Raw genomic sequence first — 22,161 nt, 5'->3', positions numbered from 1 at the left:
TCTGTTGGACTCCCATGATTTGGCTCCCCATTACCCTCAAAGGAAACAAAGGCTGCTACAGTAACTAACAACAGAGGCTGATAGACTGTGTGTGTGTGTGTGTGTGTGTGTGCGCGCACACACGCGTGCATGTGTGTGTGTCTCCATTTTTCTGAGCCAAATGCATGGTATGTTCTTAAGAGTAAACTTAAACTTTGGTCATACCTTTTTGTTTCAAATGGAAACAGTGAAATTTATTTCTTTTCCTACTCTCTTCCAGTAAGCACTGGGGCCCCGCTTTGACAAAGCAGTCATTCATGTGCTTAACTTTAATCACGTAAGTAGTCCTGGTTAAAGTGAAGCATGTATTTAAGTTCATTGCTGAATTGGGGCCTGAATGGATATCAGCAAAGCTAGCATCGAGTGCTTACGTAGATCACATGGTTGAGTCAAAACCCAGTTACCGATAGGCTACAATGCTCCCTCTGACCCTTAACCCCATTTTAGCATGCAACTCTTGAGTATCTGGCAATTAAAGTTTGTCCAATGATATTTGGAAATATTCAGCTCAGTCTATTGGTCAGTATTTATGCTTTTTAGTAAATGTATTATTTGATTCACCCATCCCTTCTTGTGAATATTTCTGGTAATTGGTAGCTTATTGTTTTACTCGCAAAATTACCAGGGTGCAATCCAGACCAGTCGGGGACTGTATCACCACGTGCCCCATAACCTTGGGTGCCACACAATGCTTTGCTCTGTAGCTCTCAACCTGGGCCACTCACAAACAGCCTGACAGCATGCAGGTCACACCCTGAGTGTCTGTGTATAGCTATAGTCCTGGTCCAGCATCTCTGATCCCAGGAGCCTGTCAGCAAACACCAGCCACATTCTGGCTTCCTGCAGCCTTGGTTATTACTTGCAGGGTGACCCCAACCCACTCCCAGTTCTGATTTCCCCCAAAATGTGTGTTTTGCACTGTCCAGCCCTCTCCTGGACAGTTTGGATAGTAGAGGTCCACTGCCCCTGTAAAGGGTCGATATTCAACAGTTTGCTACTTTAACTGGAGTTACCACACAGCCCAGTTTAACCACAACACTGGATTAGTTTAGATTAAAAATAAAACAAGTTTATTTAACTGCAAAGAGATAGATTTTAAGTGAGTACAAGTACAAGGTATTAAAGTCAGAACTGGTCACTAGACTAATAAAGATAAAACACTTTCTAGTAGCGAAAACTTAACAAGTTAGACTTGATTCAAGGTAAAATCTTTACCACAGGTTCTCAGCAACATAGCTGACCAAAGTCTCAGGACAGGATCTCCCTCAGGGTCAAAGGGCTGGTTCCTTTGTCTTCTTAGGTGAACGAGAAAGAGAGATGCCTTGGAAACTTTTTTATTTTTGCTTCTCAGTTTTGTAGTCCAGTCACCCTCTGACGTGGATTCTTCTGAGGATTACCCCTCAAATCAAAGTGTATTCAAACAGTAGAGAAGGCAACATAGAGTCTGATAGAGAAGATGGCTCCATGCTCTTTCTTTTTTTCGTGGAGTCCACGAAAGCTTATGCTCTAATAAATTTGTTAGTCTCTAAGGTGCCACAAGTACTCCTGTTCTTTTTGCGGATACAGACTAACACAGCTGCTACTCTGAAACCTTATAAATAGAAATTCCCGAATTAAATAGTAAAATTTACCACTTCCCATAGTTGGCATGGAATTCCTGAATTATAGCGATGTTTCCAATAATGTGCAGATTTCAGGCTCCTTGGTTTATGGCAGTTGCTTAGTTTTCATAAACGAGGCTAACTATAATATTGATTTTGTCTTAATTGGTCAAGTTCAGTGGAGTTGTCCCGGGGGATGATTTTATTTTATTTTATTGAAGCAGATGGAATGTTAGAATGCCAGCACTCTCAGTTGCAAAGGTATAATTGCGGGGCAAACCAGGGTATTTGCAGGCTAATAAAAGAGTGTTTTTAAGGCATTCCCTGAACCACATCCAAGAGTGAATTAAATGAAACAATGAAGCTCTTTTCGCTTATAATACTGAAAAAAACAAGAGGTAACAATAACACCGTTTTATTGGTTTAAAGAGTTAACAGCAGCTTCTTTTGTGATCAAGCAGTGATTAAATTGTCCAGCAGGTGGCTGGCATTCTCCAGCAGAAGCCTGCAGCTTCCATACTATTACTGTAATCATTTAAGCAAGCTTGCTATCCTCCTGCAAAGCAGGGAGCGTGTTGACGTCCAGAGGTTCCTGCCTATAGGATCAGAGTCTTTAAAAGAGCTGTTCCCTTCCCTCACGTTTAAACCCAGCCTACAGCTGCAGGTTCTGAGAACCGGAAGAGACTGGGAAATGCAGTTTGACAGCCACAATCAAAAGTTTTGCAAAATGTAGTTCATGTAATTCAGACTGAACTCTGCTCAGGAGCAGTGTGCTGATGCTGAGAATTTAACTAGCCTGGATTCTGAAAATGCCATGTGTCTATTTGTCTCTTAATTTGGTAAATGGCCTTTTAGAACTGAGTACTACTTATTCGCAAGCCAAATGAACGAGAGGGAGAAAAGTTCCAGGATCAAACTGATTCCAGATTATGGAAATAGTTCTGTTCAGTGACTTTAAAAAAAAAAATTACACAGTGATATATGACTTTCAGTCTCTTCTGTCTCTTTAAAAGACACATACAGCAAGAAAACTCAACTCAAGAAGCTTTATGTGAGGATTTTTGAACAAGAAAATTATCTTCCAGTAGAACCGAATTCAGATAATGGCTTCTGAAGAGCATTTTCTTCTAGACTTGAAAGTGGATAACTTTATTCTTTGCAACATCTCCATCAATCAAAGTGCAAATCTTTCCATCCCGAGTGATGATTGGTTCTACCCAGGTTTCCTGTATGCCATTCCAACTATTTATGGAATCATCATTTTGATAGGACTTATTGGCAATATCACTTTAATTAAGATCTTTTGTACTGTGAAGTCCATGAGAAATGTTCCTAATTTGTTCATCTCCAGTCTGGCTTTAGGAGATCTACTCCTCTTAGTGACCTGTGTCCCTGTGGATGCCAGCAGGTATCTAGCTGATGAATGGCTCTTTGGTCGAGTTGGATGTAAACTTATCCCCTTTATACAACTCACTTCAGTGGGGGTGTCAGTCTTCACACTTACAGCTCTCTCAGCAGACAGGTGAGCCTCCTACTGAAAGCCTGAAATGTGATCTAGACTTTTATGGACCCACAGGCTATATAAGGTACAAATGCAGATAGGTAAAATATCTATTGTTGCCAATCTAATATAGTAGATTAATGCAATTGCAGTTTATTTCTGGTGTTCATGCCTCCAAACACAAATGTTAGTGGGGAAGTTTTCTGAGGCTACACTGAGTCTTTGTACAGATTCGTTAACAATGTCAGTTTTTTTAATGCAAAGAAAAATGATAGAAGATGAAGATAAAGTTAAAGCCTGGCGAGAAAAGTATCCATTAGTGAAGGATAATTTGTCCTAAGGCAGTATTACAAGTTTTTTAAATAAGATGATTTAGTCACAGGTCTTCACCAGGTCATATTTCAAGAAGCGTGAAGACACTGAAGTAGCAATTTACTATCGGTGAAACCATTTCTCTCTGATGGCTCAGCTTTCACACAGCTGATTTCATCTGAGGCAACAGTTTATCATGTACGTTCAAAATATCCAAAATTAGGTGCCTGACGTTAGGGACCTAAATCCATATCAGACACCTAAGTGGCCTGATTTTCAGAGATCCTGCCCCCAAAAGATTTGCCCTGGTTCACTGATTTGCCATTAACTAACCAAAACTGATCTGTGCTATAATTTCTGGCAAACATGTTTTTCCAGTTAGTGTTCAATTTAGCGATAACATTCTAATATATATATACATTTGACTTCTTAAAACTGCCGTGGGTGTAGGAATCAAGCCATTTTAGATTCATGTAAGGTTTTTTGAATCAATTTTACAAACTTTAGTCTTCAAAAGTCAACAGACATTTGAATTGTAATATTACTTCTAAGGATACAGCCTACTTTTCTGCTAAATTACAAGAATTCACTTGCAGTACAGCTCTTACATAAATGCATGCCTATTTCAAACAGCCCAGAATGTCTTATTTGCACTCTGTGCTGTAGAATTGAAGTAACAGATTAGTTACTACACCTGCTTTAAGTTCTGAATAGTTCTAGACCTGCTTTAAGTTCTGAAACCTCACAAAGGCACCAACTCTTCCAGTAAGAAAAATGGTGTCAGTTTTGTTCTGCACAGAAAGACATTGTGGATAGTATTTTCCTGTTCATAAGGAAATCAAATATAAGCTTCTCTGCATAGATAGAATTAACCATGTGTCAGTCTGGTTGGGTTTTCCTTCAAAAATCACTTCAAATATTTTCACTGACTCCTAGATATGGCTTTAAAACAAAAAAATAAAGACCAGTCCATGACACTTCAGAGAGTGGTTTGATGTCAGTGGGAATGGAATACAGTTTTGTAGTCACAGTGATTCAACGACTGAATATTAGTGCACATATAAAGACACCATTATCAGTGTCAGCCCTAGATAAAGAATACACCTTAATGAAGCCAATACTTTGCAGTCAATTTGCTGTAAGAGAGGCTAGAAAACGAGCAAAGCTATACAAATGCACCAGAACAGGATCTTATCCACCTGTGCTCTTCATTTCTGTGTGACAGGCAAGTGGGCTCTTCACCTAGCACAGTTCACTTGAGAGGTTACCGAAAAGCAGGGATCTGTAATGATAGTATTTCTTTCTCTAGAAACCATTGAAAATCCTTTCTATGGGCTTAATATAAATCACTCAAAACATGCCGGGAAAAGAAGAGTTCACTGTAAAGAACAAATTACACCAAGGGAAAGATTTGTTGCTACCTGATCACATGCCAGTAAAAGCAAACAGTGCAGATGCTTTTACTGAACAATCTGTGAACACAAGCTACTGCTCGAACAAGGGAGCTGAACAGAAAACTGCAGCTGTAGCAAGCTGTTTTCCAGAGACTGAAACTCTTAATTTCAGCCCCATTTGAACCCAAAACCATTTGCCCATCATGCTGCGCTAATAGTTGAAAAATGCACCACACTAAAATGTCATTTTTGGAAAATGACTTAAGGAACTAAGGCACCCTTCTTTCTGGCACAATCTGCCTACTCTCTGAGGTAGATTTTGAACTCACTGTATGAGGCTGTATCCATGAAACAGCTATTAACCTTAATTAGAGTGAAGAAACTTAAATCCCGTGCATCACACTGGAACTGTTCCTTTAAGGGTCTTTTCTGTTTAGTTCACTAAGATTTTTATTTTGGTTATTGTCAGTGCTGCTGGGACAATATAGATGCAAAAGAACAGGGGGTCCCATTGGCCAGTTTCCAGGTGCTTGGTACGATAATGTTTATTTTCTGGAGACTGTCAGCTTATGTTCCAGAATCCAATGAAAACTTACAGAATCATTAAAAAAAATCTCTCTAGACTTTAACCCTCATGGGTACAAAGAAAGCCATGCAAGTGTGAACTACCTGTAAACCAATGCAGTGATCTCTGCCTGAATCAGCAGCCAGGCTGAGATGGTAGCTTTAATGTGTATGAACTTTGTCATTCTTCTCAGTAAAGTGTTGACACTTAAACCCAGTGGTTACAAGTTCATTGTTTACTATTTCAGTGTTGATCAAAGTATGTGAGGAGGGACAAGGAGGGTCATATTTCTGAGGAGCTGCTTAATCTACTTTGAGTGGCATCCAAGCCCCATTAAAAGTGAGCTTAGTCCACAGAACTCAGCTGGGCATCTGAGCCCCACCAAGGAGGTTCATAGCCCAAGGATCCCAGCAGGGCATGCCATGCACACTAAAGGGAACCACGTCTGAGGGGCCCAGTAGGGCATCTGATGGTCACTAAGGGTTTGCTCAGGAGTATCTGAACCCCACTGCCCCATTATACCAAAGCCGTGGAGCCCAGGAGAGCGTGAATATCTGCACAGCCCATTTGTATGTCTCCAGTGGAGGGGGCTTATCATAGCATCACAAGCTTTTTTTCCCATTCATCTTCTGCATAAGAGTAAACTCAATTCTAGTGTGCCTCAGGCACCGTTAGCAAAGTGGCACAGTGTGTTGACAGAAAAAATACTATTGTTATTGTTTATTGAAGTGGTGCCTAGAGGCCCCAATTAGGGATCAGAGCGCCATTGTATTAGCTGCTGTAAGAACATATAATAAAAATAGAGTCCCATGCCCGAACAGCTTATAGTTGTATCTTACAATCTAAGCACAAGGTGAGAAACAATAGGTAGAATCAACAAACAGATTGGGGGTAGGATTCACAAGGTAGCAGTGAGATGAGTATGATAGTATAATAAACAGTAGTTGCAGCACCCCATTGTGTAGGCATCATGGCAGAAGTGAGTTTTAAGGAGATTGGAGAGAGGAGGGTGAAGTGACTTTGTAGATTTTTCTGGGGAACTGCTCCCTGCAATCTTGCTCTGGTATTTACATTGAGCTAATTTGGTATGGAAATCAGGGAGAAGAAATAAATAGGAAAACCCAGATGTTTGACCATAATGACACTTTAACCACTGAGTCACCACACTATTTTAAGTTGCTTCTGGTAGACAAACCAGAAGAGCTACAGAAAACATAAACAAACTGAGTGCCACAGGGAACTTTATATATTTATTTACTCTAGTGATTTTCTTTTAATTGCCAAATGCACTGAATTTATCAGCCAGGAAAAGTTTAATGAAAATACAACGTACAAGGAATGCAATTTTTAAGCTCAAGATAAAATAATTCAATGAGTTGATTCAAGTCAATTTAACATACCCTGTGCTCAGAGGAAGAGAGCATCCCAATTAGCAGAGTCCATGACAAGCTTACTGCAGCACATGACAATAAATAACTCTTTAACCTAGACAGCCCTGCACACATACACACACACTCTGATTTTTTTGCTAAGTGCAAAGTGAAATGACTATTTAATGACAGTCAGAATGATGGAAACTGCAGCAATGAAATGTGACTTTTCCTAACTTTTTTTCATTAATGAAAAATTAAAGTTTGTATTTTATGGGCAAATGTTCATACTGCTCTGGTTTTCTGAAGTTAATTTTAACATCAATTAATCTGTGGTTTCATTGCCTCATGTGATCGCTCTCATGTCTTTCCATGCTGTTGAAAAATCCGTTCAACCGGTCTCCAGTCAGATCTGGAATCTTTAAGAAACAACCTACTCAAAAAGATGCCACTCATCATGAGCTTTCAATGAGGTGATCTTACCCTGAAAGGTCATTTCGACGGGCTTGGAGACATTTGTATTTCCTTTACAGGACATTTTCTTTACACTTATTCTTCCCTTTGAGCCTGTCATAAGGAAGAATGAGTTCACTGGGACAATGGTATGAAGTTTGTGATCTTTAAGCTGTTTGTTTAGCGTTCCCTAGACAGAATGAACAGAACTTCTCTGTTGAGCCACCAGTTGTGATCTCAGACCACAAAGAGACGCAGTTCAGTAGTATAAGGCCTGGTCTAGACTTGCGGGGGGGAGGGGCGGGAATCAATCTAAGTTACGCAACTTCAGCGGGTATTGTAGACATACCCTTAGAAACAGAATGTTCTAGAGGAATAAGCACAGAATTAGGAGCAATGAATTCTTGCTTTCTAATCGTAGACCTGAGGTGAACTTCCTCTATTGACATAATTAAGTCACTTAATCTTTCTGTTGTAGTTTTCCCATCTGTACAATAGGGATATGACCACCATCCCACCACACAGAGTGTTTGCAAACTACTGTCTGAATGCTAAACTTCACTAATATACACACAAACCCCTCCAATGATTTGCCCTGCAGGAACCTATAACTTATTTAGACAATTGAACTATCACTTACAAAACTTCTGTCATTGTTAGCAGCTATACACAAGCACCAGGACAAACTTCTGAGCTCTATTTCTCCTACAGTAGGAGACTAGGATGGGGGCTGAAAAGCCTCTAACCCGCCCATTGATTGGTTAAAAGTGGATGTACCCTAAAACAGGGGTTCTCAACCTTTTTCTTTTGGAGGCCCCCAACATGCTATAAAAACTCCACGATCCAGTTGGGGGAGGGCTCTGGGCTTCAGCTTTGGGAAGGGGGGCTTATGCCCCATCGGGCTGGGGGGGGCTCAGGGCCTTAGGTCTGCAAGGAGGGGGGCTTGGGACTTTATCCCCATGGGGTCGGAGGGTCTGGGTATCTGTCCTGTGGGGAGCTTCTGCTGGGCTTGGGTCTCTGGGCTCAAGGATTCTGCCCCGTGGGGCGCTGGGGCTTGGGGCTTCTGCCCTGTGGGGCGACTTCTGTCAGGGCTCAGGGTGACGGGGCTCTGGGCTTCAGACCCACAGGGTGCTGGGGCTTGGGACTCTGGGTTTTAGCGCTGCAGGTTGGGGCTCGGGGCTTCCACCCCACAGGGTGCTGGGGCTCAGGACTCCGAGCGTCAGCAACCAGGGCTCAGAATTCTAAGCAGCCCTGCTTGGTGGACCCCCTGAAAGAGCTCGTGGTCTCCCAGTGGGTCGTGGAGCCCCGGTTGAGAACCGCTGCCCTAAAGAATCATCTCACAAACTATTCGCTAAACTCTTAAGCCCAACCTGTGAATAATAGTGTGATCATAGTAGACAGGAATCAGTTAAATTATAGGATGTGGGAAAGCTGTTTTGCTGGATGCGATGGGGCATGCTACTGACTCTTGAATGTTTATTTACTGTATGTTCCAGTAAAGCCCAGAGGCCCCAATCAGGGTCGCATCCCCATTGTGCTAGGTCTGTACAAACCAACAATAAATTCTTTAGTGCATAGACTGTTTAAAGAAAAGACACAACATTTGAATGAGACAACAAGTGAGGGAGGGGGCACAAGGAAGAGGTAACAATAATATGAATGTGTTTTCAGGTTGGCTACATTGTGCATACATCTGCTCAGCTGTGTTGGGTATGAGCAAGGAAGGTTGTATCCTGTGCAGTTTGGCTTTGTATCCACCTGGGTGGCTGCTGGCTTCCTGTGAGCTCTTCAGGGGTGTGGAGGTAGATAGGAAAGTGCTAAAGGGTGTGGGGTATTTTATTTGAAGCTGTGCTCCATGGCCTATCAGGCACCATTGCTGGATATGAAAGAACAGGAAAATAAGTAGTGGCTGTGTGGTGGGAGAGAGGCTTGATGAGTCCTTGAAGAGAGAGTGTGTATGTTTTCTAAAGTTTATGGGTAAACCCTGCTGGAGGAAGGCTGTTCATCTGGGTATTGTTCTATCCTGACAAAGGACAGGAGTTTTTGTGGTAGTGTTTATTAATTCCCACACAAGGACCGACTTTGTCTGCTTGGGTGTATGCTGGACACAGCTATGTGGCGAAAGCACACACATCTGACACTAACTAACCCATCCAGAAAAGTCAAAACTGGCTGTGTAGGTGATGCTTTGTGAACTAAGAAAAAAGCCAATTCATTTAATTGTCCCTGTCACTGGAGATTTCTCTGTTGGTTTGTAACTGAGTTTTCCCTCAGAGCATGAGGCTGACAGGCATTTGACGTTTTTTTTATTTAAATGAGCTGGGCTGTCATGCACTGAACACTCACTCTCAATTTTTCACAGAGATTGTTAAAACAAAGGTCAAAGTTTTCATGCAGTGAGTTACAAGCCTGTCCTCTTCCCAACATAATCTTGTTTTCACAAAACACAGGAGGAAGAAATGTAGTTGCAGTGAGTTTGCAAATGGCATATTTATTGTTAGCATTGTAGGACAATTTCAAATGTAGGTGTGGATCCCTTTGGGAATCTTAGACATAGTCTGCGGTCCCCCAGGGGTCCACAGACCACAGGTTGAAAAACACTCTTCTAGATTATCAAGGTGTTAATACTGGCAGACTGCAGGGTTGTGTGCCACTCAGCTCTTGCAGAAAGCTGCATAGTTATAGAATACAACAGCATTTGATAAACTTATGTGCAGGAGTTATGAGCATACAGTGAGGGGCTAGATCACAAATGGGACTCAGGGTCACCACTGCAATGTCTAACATTAGGTGCCCTGACACCTAGTGGAATCCACAGCCCTGAGTTAGGTGCCCAGGTTCTGTATACAATCCATGGGAGAGTTAGGCACCTAAGACTCCGAATTCACAAAACCCAGCATACTAAGTGGGGAGCTGTCTAAGCTAACCAATAGGAAGGTGAGGGGTGTGGCCTAAGCCCCATCCCTCAAAAGTACTTGGGCAGCTTTCTTTGCTTGGGATTTACAGCTGTGAGCCCTCTCCTGAAGTTAGGTGCCTAAGCCATACCAGCCCTTTTTCACAAAAAATGTGGAGGTAGACCCCCTCCTTCCCCCCGCAATAGCCTAGTGGTTGGACTTTATTCCAGGCTCTAAGAGACCTGGGTTCAAGTCCCTACTCTGCCTGATTCAGAGCCGAGAGCTGAACAACATGTGTATTTTGTGGTGGGGTGTGTCTGATCTGGTAGGCATGCTCTATGGTGGCCCCTGAGCAGTCCTCCCAGATTGGGCTCTGCAGGCAAGATAGGTGGGGAAATGGCTAGTTTTAGGAGCCTGCTGGGACTTGGGCATGCACTTGGGCATGTAGCTGTCACACTGGCAGACATGTAAGTACCTAGGGGACTTTTCTGGTAGAAACTCAGGCAGTGATGGGAGTACAGCTGCCTCCTGGGTTAGGAGGCAGCTGAGTGGGAATTTTGAGGATCGAAATTTTGGACTTAGGTGCCTAAAATGGTAGTTAGGCACCTAAATCCCTGTGTGGATCTAGACCTCAACTGTAAACAACAGTTGAAGACAGTGGTAGCTGCAGTAGTTCAGGGCTTTGAAAATCAGGCTTGAGGTGTCTAAAGTTGGGTACTCAAAAATTGAGGCCAATTTTGAAAACATTGGCCCTAACATTTGACTTTGTATTGTCTTGGACAGCTGCAGAAATGGAATTAAAACTCAGACACAACTGACTCTCTGTCCTGTGCTTAGACTATGTTGTGTCCCTTACAGTAAGTGTGACTATACAAATAATGTATGCTTCTCCTATGTACTGTTATTGCAGTGTATTGATCCTAAGAAAGCCATGGAAGGAAAAGAAATCCAAACCCTTTGGGAAGATATTTCCAAGGACTTAAAATTAGAGAAGCCAGTCTCCTTACCTGTTGAATTAACCTCTCCTGTTCCCTGTAGACATACAGCACACTTTTGTAACTATATATATAATCCCAGAAGAAAAGATAATGCCTGTAGATCTGTTCAGCTGTCCAATTTTATTACTAGCGGACTATAATGTCTATAGTGGGATTAAATAAAACATGCCACAGTGAAATAAAACCACAATGTGGCTTGCTTTTCTACCCAGATTGGATTTCCATGCTATTGTTTTAAAGGTGTGATTTTTTGTGGCTGACAAAAGCTTGAAATCATATTTAGCATGGGTTGTAAAACTTCAATGTGCATCTGGGTTGTGAATGTATTCCAGGCAATCTAGCAATAACACTTCATAAGTTATGTATTGCTTCCAGGGCACTAAAGTACTGTTTTCAGATAATCTGCTTGTTGTGCTATAATTTTCTGTGTAGTAACGGGAAGCTTTTGAGTAAGGGCTGAGTAAACCATTTTCCGGAAAAACAAAAGATTGCCTGTTCAAGCCTATGAAAATTTACTGAATGGTTCCCTCACAATTACTTTCTGGATTCAGATACGAGAGCTCTGAACCTGAATGTTAATACTTCCAGTTCAGATAAGAAAATCTGAATGGGCTGAATGGCTTGGGTTTGATCCAACACCCATTTAATTCAATGGAAAGTCTCCATTGACTACAGTGGAAGTTGCATAGGGCCCTTAATGAATTGTTTCCTCATGATTGCTTTTGAATAGTTCTTATTGTGCTGCATGCACGGTATACATGTAGATATGCATATCTCTTTTGCTTGATGTACAAAATTTTACATCCTGTTTTGCTTTCCACTGTGTCAACACAATACAAACCCTTATAACAGCCTGAGTTTGCATTAGCTCAGCTCCCTTGTCCACCTGCACCAAGAAAAACAGTGCAAACAGCATGAACTTTCTTAATATTTTGATTACACTTCCAGTTACACCAGATGGCTTAAACATGGTGGAGCGAATTCCATTATCAGAAACACATACAAGTCCCTTTTCAGTCAATGGGACCTATGGATGAAAATCGGAGGGCAGAATTAGTGCTAATGGGCCAGTGTGTGTCAATATTTAAGCAACAGTGGGGTATAGGTGGGTTATTATTTAGTATTTGATGTTGTTAGGCATTACTGTAACAGAGTCAGGAACCCTTGCTCCATTTCGCTAGGCACTGTCCAGACAATTAACAAAAAAGAGCTCTGTTTCTGTCCGAGGGATCTCACAATCTATATATGAGATGGAACACAGCAAGGGATAAAACAGAAAAATAGGATGTAAGTGAATTGGGAGGGTGAGCTTTCTGTAAAGGGAACAAGTGTTTGTGACAGATATTAGTCATGGCCATCAATTTATTACTGGAAGGCACTTATGCCTGGATCCACAAAAAGATGGAGGCATTGCAATGCTCAGCAGCACAGCACCTAGAAAATCACAGGGACAACACTATGACCCACAAGTCTGAGCTAGGCTCCCTATACAACAAATGGGGAGAGAGAGGCACTGTAGAATGTGATCCACAGAAGCCAGCATACAAAGCAAGGAGCTACCTATCCAATGGGAGATGCCAAGAGAAAGGGTGTGTCCTAAACCCTGCGCCTCTCTCAGAGTGATGTGCCTACGTCCAGGCTGCAGGGAGGTGCCTTTCTCTGCTTAGTGTTCCATAAAGCAGAACCCCTCTCCTAGAGTCTGACAGTTTCAGCACCTAAGTAGTTTCTTGTAGGAATGACTTAGGTGGCTGCTTCGCACTACACAAGACAACTGTTCCACTGTGGATAAATACTTACAGTAGTCTATGGGCCAGAAAGAGTGGGAGCGAGAGAGTGAGTGATTCCATAGCTTTGTGGTTAGAGCACCCACATAGGGTCCAGTCCCTCTGCGCCAATCACTCTTTCATTATTTATCCAGCAGAACAGCTTCAAAAGAAGAGACTGAGGGAGCTCCCACATCGGAATATCTTGTAGTTCAGTGGTTAGAGCACTCCCTTCAGAGGTTGGAGACCCCCTTGTTCAAATCCTTTCTTACCCCACTTCCAGAGATGGGGGGAACTGAATCTGGATCTCCCGCATTCCCAGAGATGGCTCTAACCACTGGGCTAAAAGTTACAAGATGGGCACCACCTCCTCCAGCTGGATTGTGAATGGGATTCTGCCTTTTCCAGACAGATTTTGAATGAGACCCAATCCAGCGGGTAGCCTCTGAGCACACCTAAAGCACAGGAGGTAGGTAGATGAGCACCTATCTTCCCCCAGTTCATGGATAACATAACTCTGGGGCTTAGGCAGGAGGTAGGCATCCAGACGCCTAGAGTGAGGCACCAGGTCACATGCACAGAGGCAGAAAGTTTGGTGCTGAGGGAGCTTTTACCCATGAAAACTTAAGTGCTGAGTGAGTGTAGGCACCTACACAGTTCAGTGGGAGTTTTGTTGCTCACACTGGAACCGTAAACTTAGATTTAGGAACCTAAAAGTGAGACTTGTGGATGAGAGCCTTAGATACTACTGTGATGAGGGAGGCATAAGAACCTACCTGAAATAGAACAGAGTTTAGCAGAAAATCATAAGCATGCAATCATGAAAAATGAACTTGCATCAAACATATTGACACATTCTGAACAATGGATGGGCACCATTGTTTTAAATTGTGTTTTCTCGCTGAAAAGTGACTTTAAAAATGGTATTATGGGGGTTCCATTGGGCTGCTTTTCACTGATTCCATATCAGATGTGCTTATTTTACAAGTAAAATGATGGGCTCTTTCTAAATGTGATCCTTGCAAACTCAGTCTGGGATTTTAAATTAACCTGTATTTTCCTTCTCATTTATCATCACTAGTAAAAAAGATTCTTCAGGCTTAATTAGGCTGTTAGCTGAACAAAAAGCTCTTTTCTCTTCTTCTTCTTCTTCTTTTTCACACGAGGACTTTTGATTGATAATCACAAGTAAAGAAGAGGGGCACCATGTAGGGGGGACAGGGAGGGGCTTCTGTCACCCCACCCCAACCCCGAGTTTCGTACAAGTAGTGTGCTCCCAGGCAGAACTCTTAACAACAGCACTGCATGTATGTGGAATGTGAATTTGCAGAGGAGAGGTGCTGCTCCCAGCTTGTGTCCCTGGGGCAGGGAGTCAGTATTTTGTTTACAAACAGGTAGGGTGATTAAGATAAGAAAGGGCTGGTAATTAAATTAAGGATCTGGAAGACCTTAGATGAGCCTGTAAAACAGGAATCCCTCTACAGTGGGTGGAAGATTTTGAAGACAAAGTGCAGGGGACTTCGAAGAAATGCAGCCAAGCCCTCTGCACCAAGGTTACATTCAGAAAAGAGGGAGATTTGAGGGGTGTAGGTGAAAAGAAGGGGCCAAAACTCAGAGAACAGCTAGCAGTGTATAGAGAAGTTCCCCTCTACCTGTGGTACATATGTGGTCCCATCACCATAGGGTCTGAATGCTTCACAATGTCTAACCTATTTCTCCTCACAGCCCCTCTAAGGTAGAACAGTGCTGTTATCCCTATTGTTCAAATGAGCCACTGAGGCACAGAGAGACTAAGGCCCAGATTTTCAAAAGTATTTAGGCACCTAATGGGATTTTCAAAAGCACCTAGCAGGTTAGGTGCTTTGTAAACCCCACTAGATGTTTAGCTTCATTTTGGGTGCCTAAAAACCTTTGAAACTCTATCCCTAAGGCACCAGCCTGAGGTCATACAGGAAGTCCCTGGGAGAAGTAGACCCCAACTCAAGTCTCTCAAGGCTAACTCCCCACAAGTGCTGACTTTCTTCTTTCCGGGGGGAGGAGGGTGCTCCATCCTCACCCCACCCTTTCCCCCAAGGCCCCACCCTCACTCCACCTCTTCCCATCTCTGCTCTGGCCCTACCCCCCAGCACCTCTCACCTGCCACTGAACAGCTGATTGGCAGGTGACTGGTGGGCGCTGAGCACCCGCTATTTTTTTTCTGTGGGTGCTCCAGCCCCAGAGCACCCATGGAGTTGGCACCTATGTAGCTCCCTATCCACTGGACCAGCCTAGCTTTCTGCTGTAGGCTGTAAAAAAAGAAGACTGATAGATGGGAGCAAAACCAAGAAGGCCAGTTCTCTGAGACCCCAGCAATCAGTCCCAAGCAATTTGGAAGGCTGTCATGGTTGACACCATGAAAAGCAGCACAGAGGTCAGGAAGGTTGAAGAAAGAAAGAGAACAAGAGTCAGATGAAAGGAGATCACAACCCCCAAGGGGTGGCAGGTTCTGCCCTAGGCTGGGTTGTAGAGCAATGGCTGCTGTGCAATTTTACATTTTAACTGAAAACCATTTTGTTTTGTCATTTTTTGTTCTGAGTTTGAGAAAAGAAAGGAATGAGAAAGTGTCATATGAATATCAGATGTGTTTACGCCTCAAATTCTTAGGGTTTCAGCTGTATCCAGGCCAATTCCAGAACAAAGAACAGAAATTGCATCACAGAGTCCATAAAGTCGACGATTATTGTCATGATTTGTATTATTCGCTGAGCACCATCTGTGTGCTCAGCACTTTTCAGCATATGCCAGAAAATGTAGCCCCTGAGCCAATGCATATAAGATACGTAACTCTGGATAAGATGGCTCAGATATTTAAGTCTGAAATGTATAGTTATTGAGCACGTGTTAATCTCTATGAGTGGAGGCACTGATGGCAATAGTTTTACTTGATTAAGGACTAGAAGATTTGACCCTCCAACTTTCTTTCAAGAGGAAGAGCTGCCCAGAGCTCCTGTGCCTGTTTATTTTCCTTTCCTGCCTGCAGTGGTCCTGAGATGCCTCACAAGTCTCAATTTTTTTCTCAACTTTAAAATATGGAATGTTCTTGATGTTTGGTTTTAAATATTCTCCTGTGAGAACTGCATCTCAACCACTGTAGTGTTGTGTTTAAGAGCCTTCTGGAAAGTAACTAGCCTTTAAACAGAAGTGAAAGCAGTGTTGCCAACTCTCATGATTTTTTCATGAGTCTCATGATAATTATTATTTTCCTTACAGCCCCAGCTTCTGGAGTTAAGTGGAGATGTGATGATTTCAGCCTCCATTCTTAAAGAAAAATGAAGTTTCTAGCCCTTGTGGCTATAGAAAAAGCTTCAAAATGTTACCCTAGTGCAACCTGAAAGCTCAAAAAGTAGAAGGGAAATAAAAAAAAACATCAAATTGATTATTTTTACATAATCTCAGGTTTTAAAGCCAATCTCTTGATTTTTGGTGAGCCTGATTAATGATTTTTGAACATTTGGCATTGGCCATACTGTGAAAGTGACTTGAAAGTGTCAGTTTCACTCCTGTTTAAAGTCAGTATCTTGTCTATTATTTGTAGTGGAGTAAAACCCATAGAGCCCCAGGCAGTTGCAATATAAACTCATGGGGCCTTGCCCTAGCAGGATGTTTCCAAAAGTTAAATGATCTATTCCAAGCTTGGTGAACTGCAAAGAAATGATAGAAAGTAATGGAGATTTTTCTACAATTGTTTCAATTGTTGTATTCAAGTTAATAACAAAGTAAGAATATACATTAAAATTTTAAACCTAACCAGTGTCCCTTAAGTGACTTGAAACAAGATGTCAGAACATGTTAGTATTAGAGCTGAGTGGGTCTAATATTTATTAAATTTTCTTTCTTTATGTAGGAATTAGATACTGTGATCCTGTCAGCTAGTTTCTAAGTTATTAGGAAGTAGCCGCTGGAATCACAGTTAGAGTTGCCCCCCCTACCAAAATCTGAAATGATGCCCCTGGTAGAGAACTATTGAACTGTTTGCCAAGGAATAGACTGTCCCTAGAGCTGCCATTATTTCTGTGCAATAAACTATGTCACTTCTTCTACAGTTTTGTTTTCTATTTTTTAAATTAATTTGGGATAGATTTCAGGAAGGATCTATAGCAATGATGTTAGCCAGGAATAGTGCAGTCACTGTTAAACAGTCACTATTAAGCTCTCCTTCCCAAAATACCAATGGAATGTAATTCTTCTCTAATCCCTTTTGCTGAGCCATTCCTAAACTGAAATTGCAATTCATCCAGATTGTATGGTGATTTTGTAATGGGCACAAGTGAGGAGTAGGATTTGCATTCAAGTTTCAAGAAGTACCTACTATGCTAATTCTGCCATTGAAATGTCAAGTTACTGGAAAAGGAAGAGGAAGTGATTGACATTCCAAACACTAGCTGCCTATGTATTCGCGTTTCCCAATATAGATGTACAATTTATTAAAATCAACAAGCTTCAAATATGGATTTCAACAACAAAAGTCCACCCCAGAATCAAACATCATAACCACAATCTGAAGCAAAGCTCCATTTTGGGGGAGGGATAGCTCAGTGGTTTGAGCATTGGCCTGCTAAACCCAGGGTTGTAAGTTCAATCCTTGAGGGGTCCACTTAGGGATCTGGGGCAAAATCAGTACTTGGTCCTGCTAGTGAAGGCAGGGGGCTGGACTTGATGACCTTTCAAGGTCCCTTCCAGTTCTAGGAGATGGGATAGCTCCATTTATTTATAAAACAGGCCCACTATGAATGGCTGGGCAGCTGTCAGGAGTGTCTTGGTGAGTTGCACAGTCCAGCAACCTTGTGTGGAAATATATCGATTTAATAGATTTGCTGATTTACTTATCTACAGATGTATAAATATTCATACTGCTCATTCCTGAAAAAAAAAGAAAAAAACCACAAAACCCAAGGTTTATGGCATTGTTCTGCTCACTGCTGCTGCAGATGTCCAGTCAGATTTCTTTATAATTTCTCCTATGAAATGCTACTTTACTATCAACAGGACTCCTTCTTATGTTTGTTTAATATAATAATTCACACATGTAATAAGATTAAACTTCTTTCCCCAAGGCTTAAGGGCTTTTATATATTAATTAAGGTAGCTGGAATCATGCCAATATGTTACCTTTCATGTTGTCTGGGGAACTCTTGCACTGTGACAATAGAAAACTATAGTTACATATCTTTAATAATTTTCAAATTTTCCCTTTATTTGCCAGAGCTCAGACTGGGGTGCACATATTATGTTTGACAAAAGGGACAGACGAATCAGTTCAGGTGAAATTTTATAAATACATTGAACTTGAGCCTTTTTGACCTTTGGAACAGTTGATTTTTTTAAATTGTTCATGTTTTTCTGTTCTTTTCAACTGGGAGCTCAAATATGGGAAGACAGTAATAAAAGTTGTTTTTTGCTTCATTACAGCAGGACACACTAGATACTTTATGGGAGTTTGTTTTCTAGATCTGTGCAGAACTCAGCAGTTTCACTTCTCAGAAATTCACCTCAACATTTGAGAACACTTCAGTTCACCCTGAATTAATACCCTACCACCTGAGTTTTTTCTTTACATTTCAGGATGAAATGAACCCAGCATCTCAAAGTAAAACTCAAACTGTGTGAGTCAACATTAAAAAATAAAAAGACTCATGATTTCAATGCAAAACCTGACACTAGCATGAAATTGGCTCCAACTCAGCCTGAAAAGTTCACAAAGTATACAGCAAATCTGGTGTAGTCTGAATGTTGAGTTTGTATTAAAACAGAGGCCAGGCAAATTTTCTGGAATTTTGTAGTGAACATTTTGCCCAGGAGTCCGGACTTTTTCCCCACTAATGTACCTGAGTTTTCTGTCCAATTTATAAATTGTAGAGGATGGTCTAAGGTTTTGTTTTATAGATGGTCCAAAACCTAGCAGCAATAGGAGTCTTTTTAGTTGATAATATTTGGGCCTTGTTCTAACACCTTCCTACAGACCCAGCCCAGAGGAATGATCTAGCAGATGTGATGCAGAGTTTTCTCCTCCTGTCTCTCCCCAAGATGCATGCAGAGCCTCAGAACCCTGCCATATTGGAGCAAGGCTTCAACCCTGTCTGTGGTGAGAGGGGAAAGGCCAGTGGAGCGGTGCTCTGATGGAAAAACCAAAGGTCTCTGGAGGCATTGGGAGACAAGAGACCAGGAGTCTGTAAGGGCACATGTACCCAAAATCTGGTGGAGTGTTGGAACAAGTGCAGTGTGACCTAGCGGTCACACTTAGTAAGGCAGATATGTAATGCCTGAGAAGGGGGACATTACTATGCATGGCTGATAGGGGACTGGTGCAGGAAGTAGGTGGAACAGAGGTTCTGGAAGGGGGCTGTGAAATGCAGCAGGCTAGGGGACAGTATACTACATGTTCTGATCATCTATTCTGAGTAACGATAATTTCCTGAGATAGATCTCCGAAAGCCTATCATATCAGAGGGCAGATGCAATCTTAGATACTGCCCTTTGAATAAGCAGAATGAGAAAATTCTTCTGGTTGCCACCAAGTCAGTGCATGTTAGAGGAAGATCTCCGTCTGATTGTCAAATTGAAAGTTGGTGTGACTTCTGATCAGTAAAATGCGTTTTTAGTACACTAAATAGGCATCATTCTGAGATATACTGTTGAACATCTGGCTCACCTTCCATTGCATGTCCTTTATTGGAAACTACTAACTTTGGGAAATATGTGCTTTTTAAATTCATATAAAGCTTCATGACAAGTCATGTTTATCAGGGAAGCTGTTCAGTTGTTTATGGAGATAACCCAGGGCTATGGGTAATTTGATATTTGTGAATCCATGATATCTTATACATCTATATTGGGAAGGAGGCTTTGGAATGGCTGTATGGCTCCTATGCACTCTGAGTTTTTAAACTAGGGCCTACCCAGGCCTCAATTTTGGAAGTCGGTGTGTAAATAGTTGTAAGTCCCCTTTTGTTGCCAGGCTCATTTGTACCCACAATTTAGGTTGTTTGGAAGTCTAAGTCTTTGGTTCCATCCACAAATAAGAAATTCAGACCTAAATTGTGAACAAAAATAATTGCACTACAAAATTACACCTTTAGTTATCTGCACACTCAGAAATGGAGAGCAGTGTCCCAAGGGACAGTGACTTTGGGTAGTTTAAGATGGACTCAGGTGACTTCAGCTTCTCAGAGATGAGACAGCCAGACTCTTCAAAGAGCTGACATTGTTTAGTCAAGGGTTCCCATGGTTTGTTCTATCATTCTGTGCACGTAGCCCAAAATTTCCACTTCTAGATCAGTGGGCAATCATTCTCTGTGAGAGCTGAGCCAAAATATTTTGGACAAAATTTAGTTTTTGCCCCCCAAAAATGCATTTTCAGATCAATGGAAACATTTCACAAGTTCATATCCATTTCAGCAAATTGGCTGGGTTGAAATGAATTTTTCTTTCAACATTAGCGAAAATAAAACATTTTGATTGTTTGGAGCTAGCTTCACAAAAACCAAGGAGAAGGTAGTAGTGGTCCCCTTATGCCCAATAGCTCATTGGCTAGAGTGTACACCTGGGAGGGGGAAGAGCTGTGTTCAGATCCCTGTTCCAGAAAGAGGCATTTGACCTGGTCTCCCCCACATTCTGAGTAAGTGCCCTGACCGCTGGACTATTAGATATAAGGAGGGGAACGCCTCGGCTTTTTGTAACACTAGCCCTTCATTTCCTTTGCCTCTGTTTAAAGAGGTGAAAACCGACCAAAACCAAAATGTTTCATTTGACCCAAAACAATTTTTTTAAACTTTTGATTTACCCAAAATTCGGAAAAATGTCGGTTTCAGTTCAGGGCAAAACAGATTTTTTTTTCAGAACTGCCAGAAAACTGAAAAAGTCAGTTATTCACCCAGCTCCATTGTCTGCCCCATCAACATCAACTCCTCCAGGGGAGTGTGACAATCAGAAATACCACAGGGACCCCCATCAAAGGGCCTCACAGTAAAGCACACTTCTTCTACACTTGCTTCAACTGATGACCTGAAAGAGGGAGAAAAAAAAAGAGAATATGAGTCATCAATTCAAAAGAGGCATGAAACAGAAAAGAAAGATAAGGCTGCCTGGAGCACCAGCTTCCTCACATAGTGCAGAACTACCTCCCTTTAAACAAATGACAGAAAAAGAGACAAATATGGCTAAATGGATTTAAACCTTGAGGAAAAACATCACATCTTTCCCCAGATTTAGTCATTTTAAGTTATTTTGCAGTGGATGCAACAGTCATAGGTAGCTCCTCAGCTGTAAGTAGTGAGGAAAAAAACAGTAGGGACTTAGACTGCTGTAGCAGGGACAGAATGTCCCACTCTCTGCTGTGGAATAAAACCTGCCCCTCAAATCTCTACAGTTAGGGGTGACTGAGCAATAATACACGGGGGGCAGATCCTCGGCCGGTGTAAATTGTCTTAACTTTGTAGAGGAGCACAATGGAGCTAAGCCAATTTACTCCAGCTGGTGTGGAGATTTGTTATAACGAGTGCTTTTAGAGAATAGGTGTGCAGTTCTTTTTTCTTATGGTACAAATATTAGTCTGTTTATGTTTGTAGATGTGGCATTAGTGCTGTTTGTATGGCACTAACTAATGTTTGTGTAGCTGAAGCTGTAAAGTACATTAATGGTGGTATTATTATTGGTAGTATTATTATATATAGGAATAATAATACAATTTCCCAACATTTTCCATGACATATTAACCTCAGTAGGAAAACACCTAACCATATATATCCCTTGTCTGTGGCATTTATTAGAAAGGTAGAGTGGTTTCAATGATTGTAGCAGCAGGAAATAATTATCCAATGATCACAATACAGATCCAGCCAGATCCACGTAAACAGAGGCCTGCTGGGATTCAGTCAAGACTACTAGGGTTGCCAACCCTCCAGGAGTCCTGAAGTCTTCAGGAATTAAAGATTCATCTTTAATTAAAGATTATGTCATTATATGAAACCTCCAGGAATATGTCCAATCAAAACTGGCAACTCTAGTGAGGAGACACATACTTAGAGAGATCTAAGTAGTGTAGTGTCCTCAACAGCCTGTCTTCTATTCATCTCGGCCATGGTTTTTAATTCTGGCAGTTATAACAAATTCACAAGAGCAAAATTTAAATCAATCAGACGGCGCATTGGAGGAAGTCAGTTAGCCACTGCTCATGAAAAGGGGTGAGACTAGGAAGTGCTCTCGGTGAAACACGACGGAGTATTGTACGTGTAGC

General features: G+C 41.7%; 1 protein-coding gene across 1 annotated transcript in view; it reads left to right on the top strand.

Annotated features, from left to right (window-relative positions):
* The first annotated feature begins 2,743 nt into the window (after positions 1-2,743).
* GRPR (gastrin releasing peptide receptor) overlaps positions 2,744-22,161 on the top strand; it is a 35,092-nt gene continuing 15,674 nt past the window's right edge. Inside the window, exon 1 of the mRNA XM_034759041.1 lies at positions 2,744-3,162. Within this exon, the coding sequence (XP_034614932.1) occupies positions 2,744-3,162 (419 nt within the window). The remainder of the gene's footprint in view (positions 3,163-22,161) is intronic.

Source organism: Trachemys scripta, chromosome 1 (genome assembly GCF_013100865.1).
Source record: "Trachemys scripta elegans isolate TJP31775 chromosome 1, CAS_Tse_1.0, whole genome shotgun sequence".
Taxonomy (NCBI): domain Eukaryota; kingdom Metazoa; phylum Chordata; order Testudines; family Emydidae; genus Trachemys; species Trachemys scripta.
The sequence above is the reverse complement of the archived record's forward strand: the minus strand, read 5'-3'. Positions and strand labels throughout refer to the sequence as shown.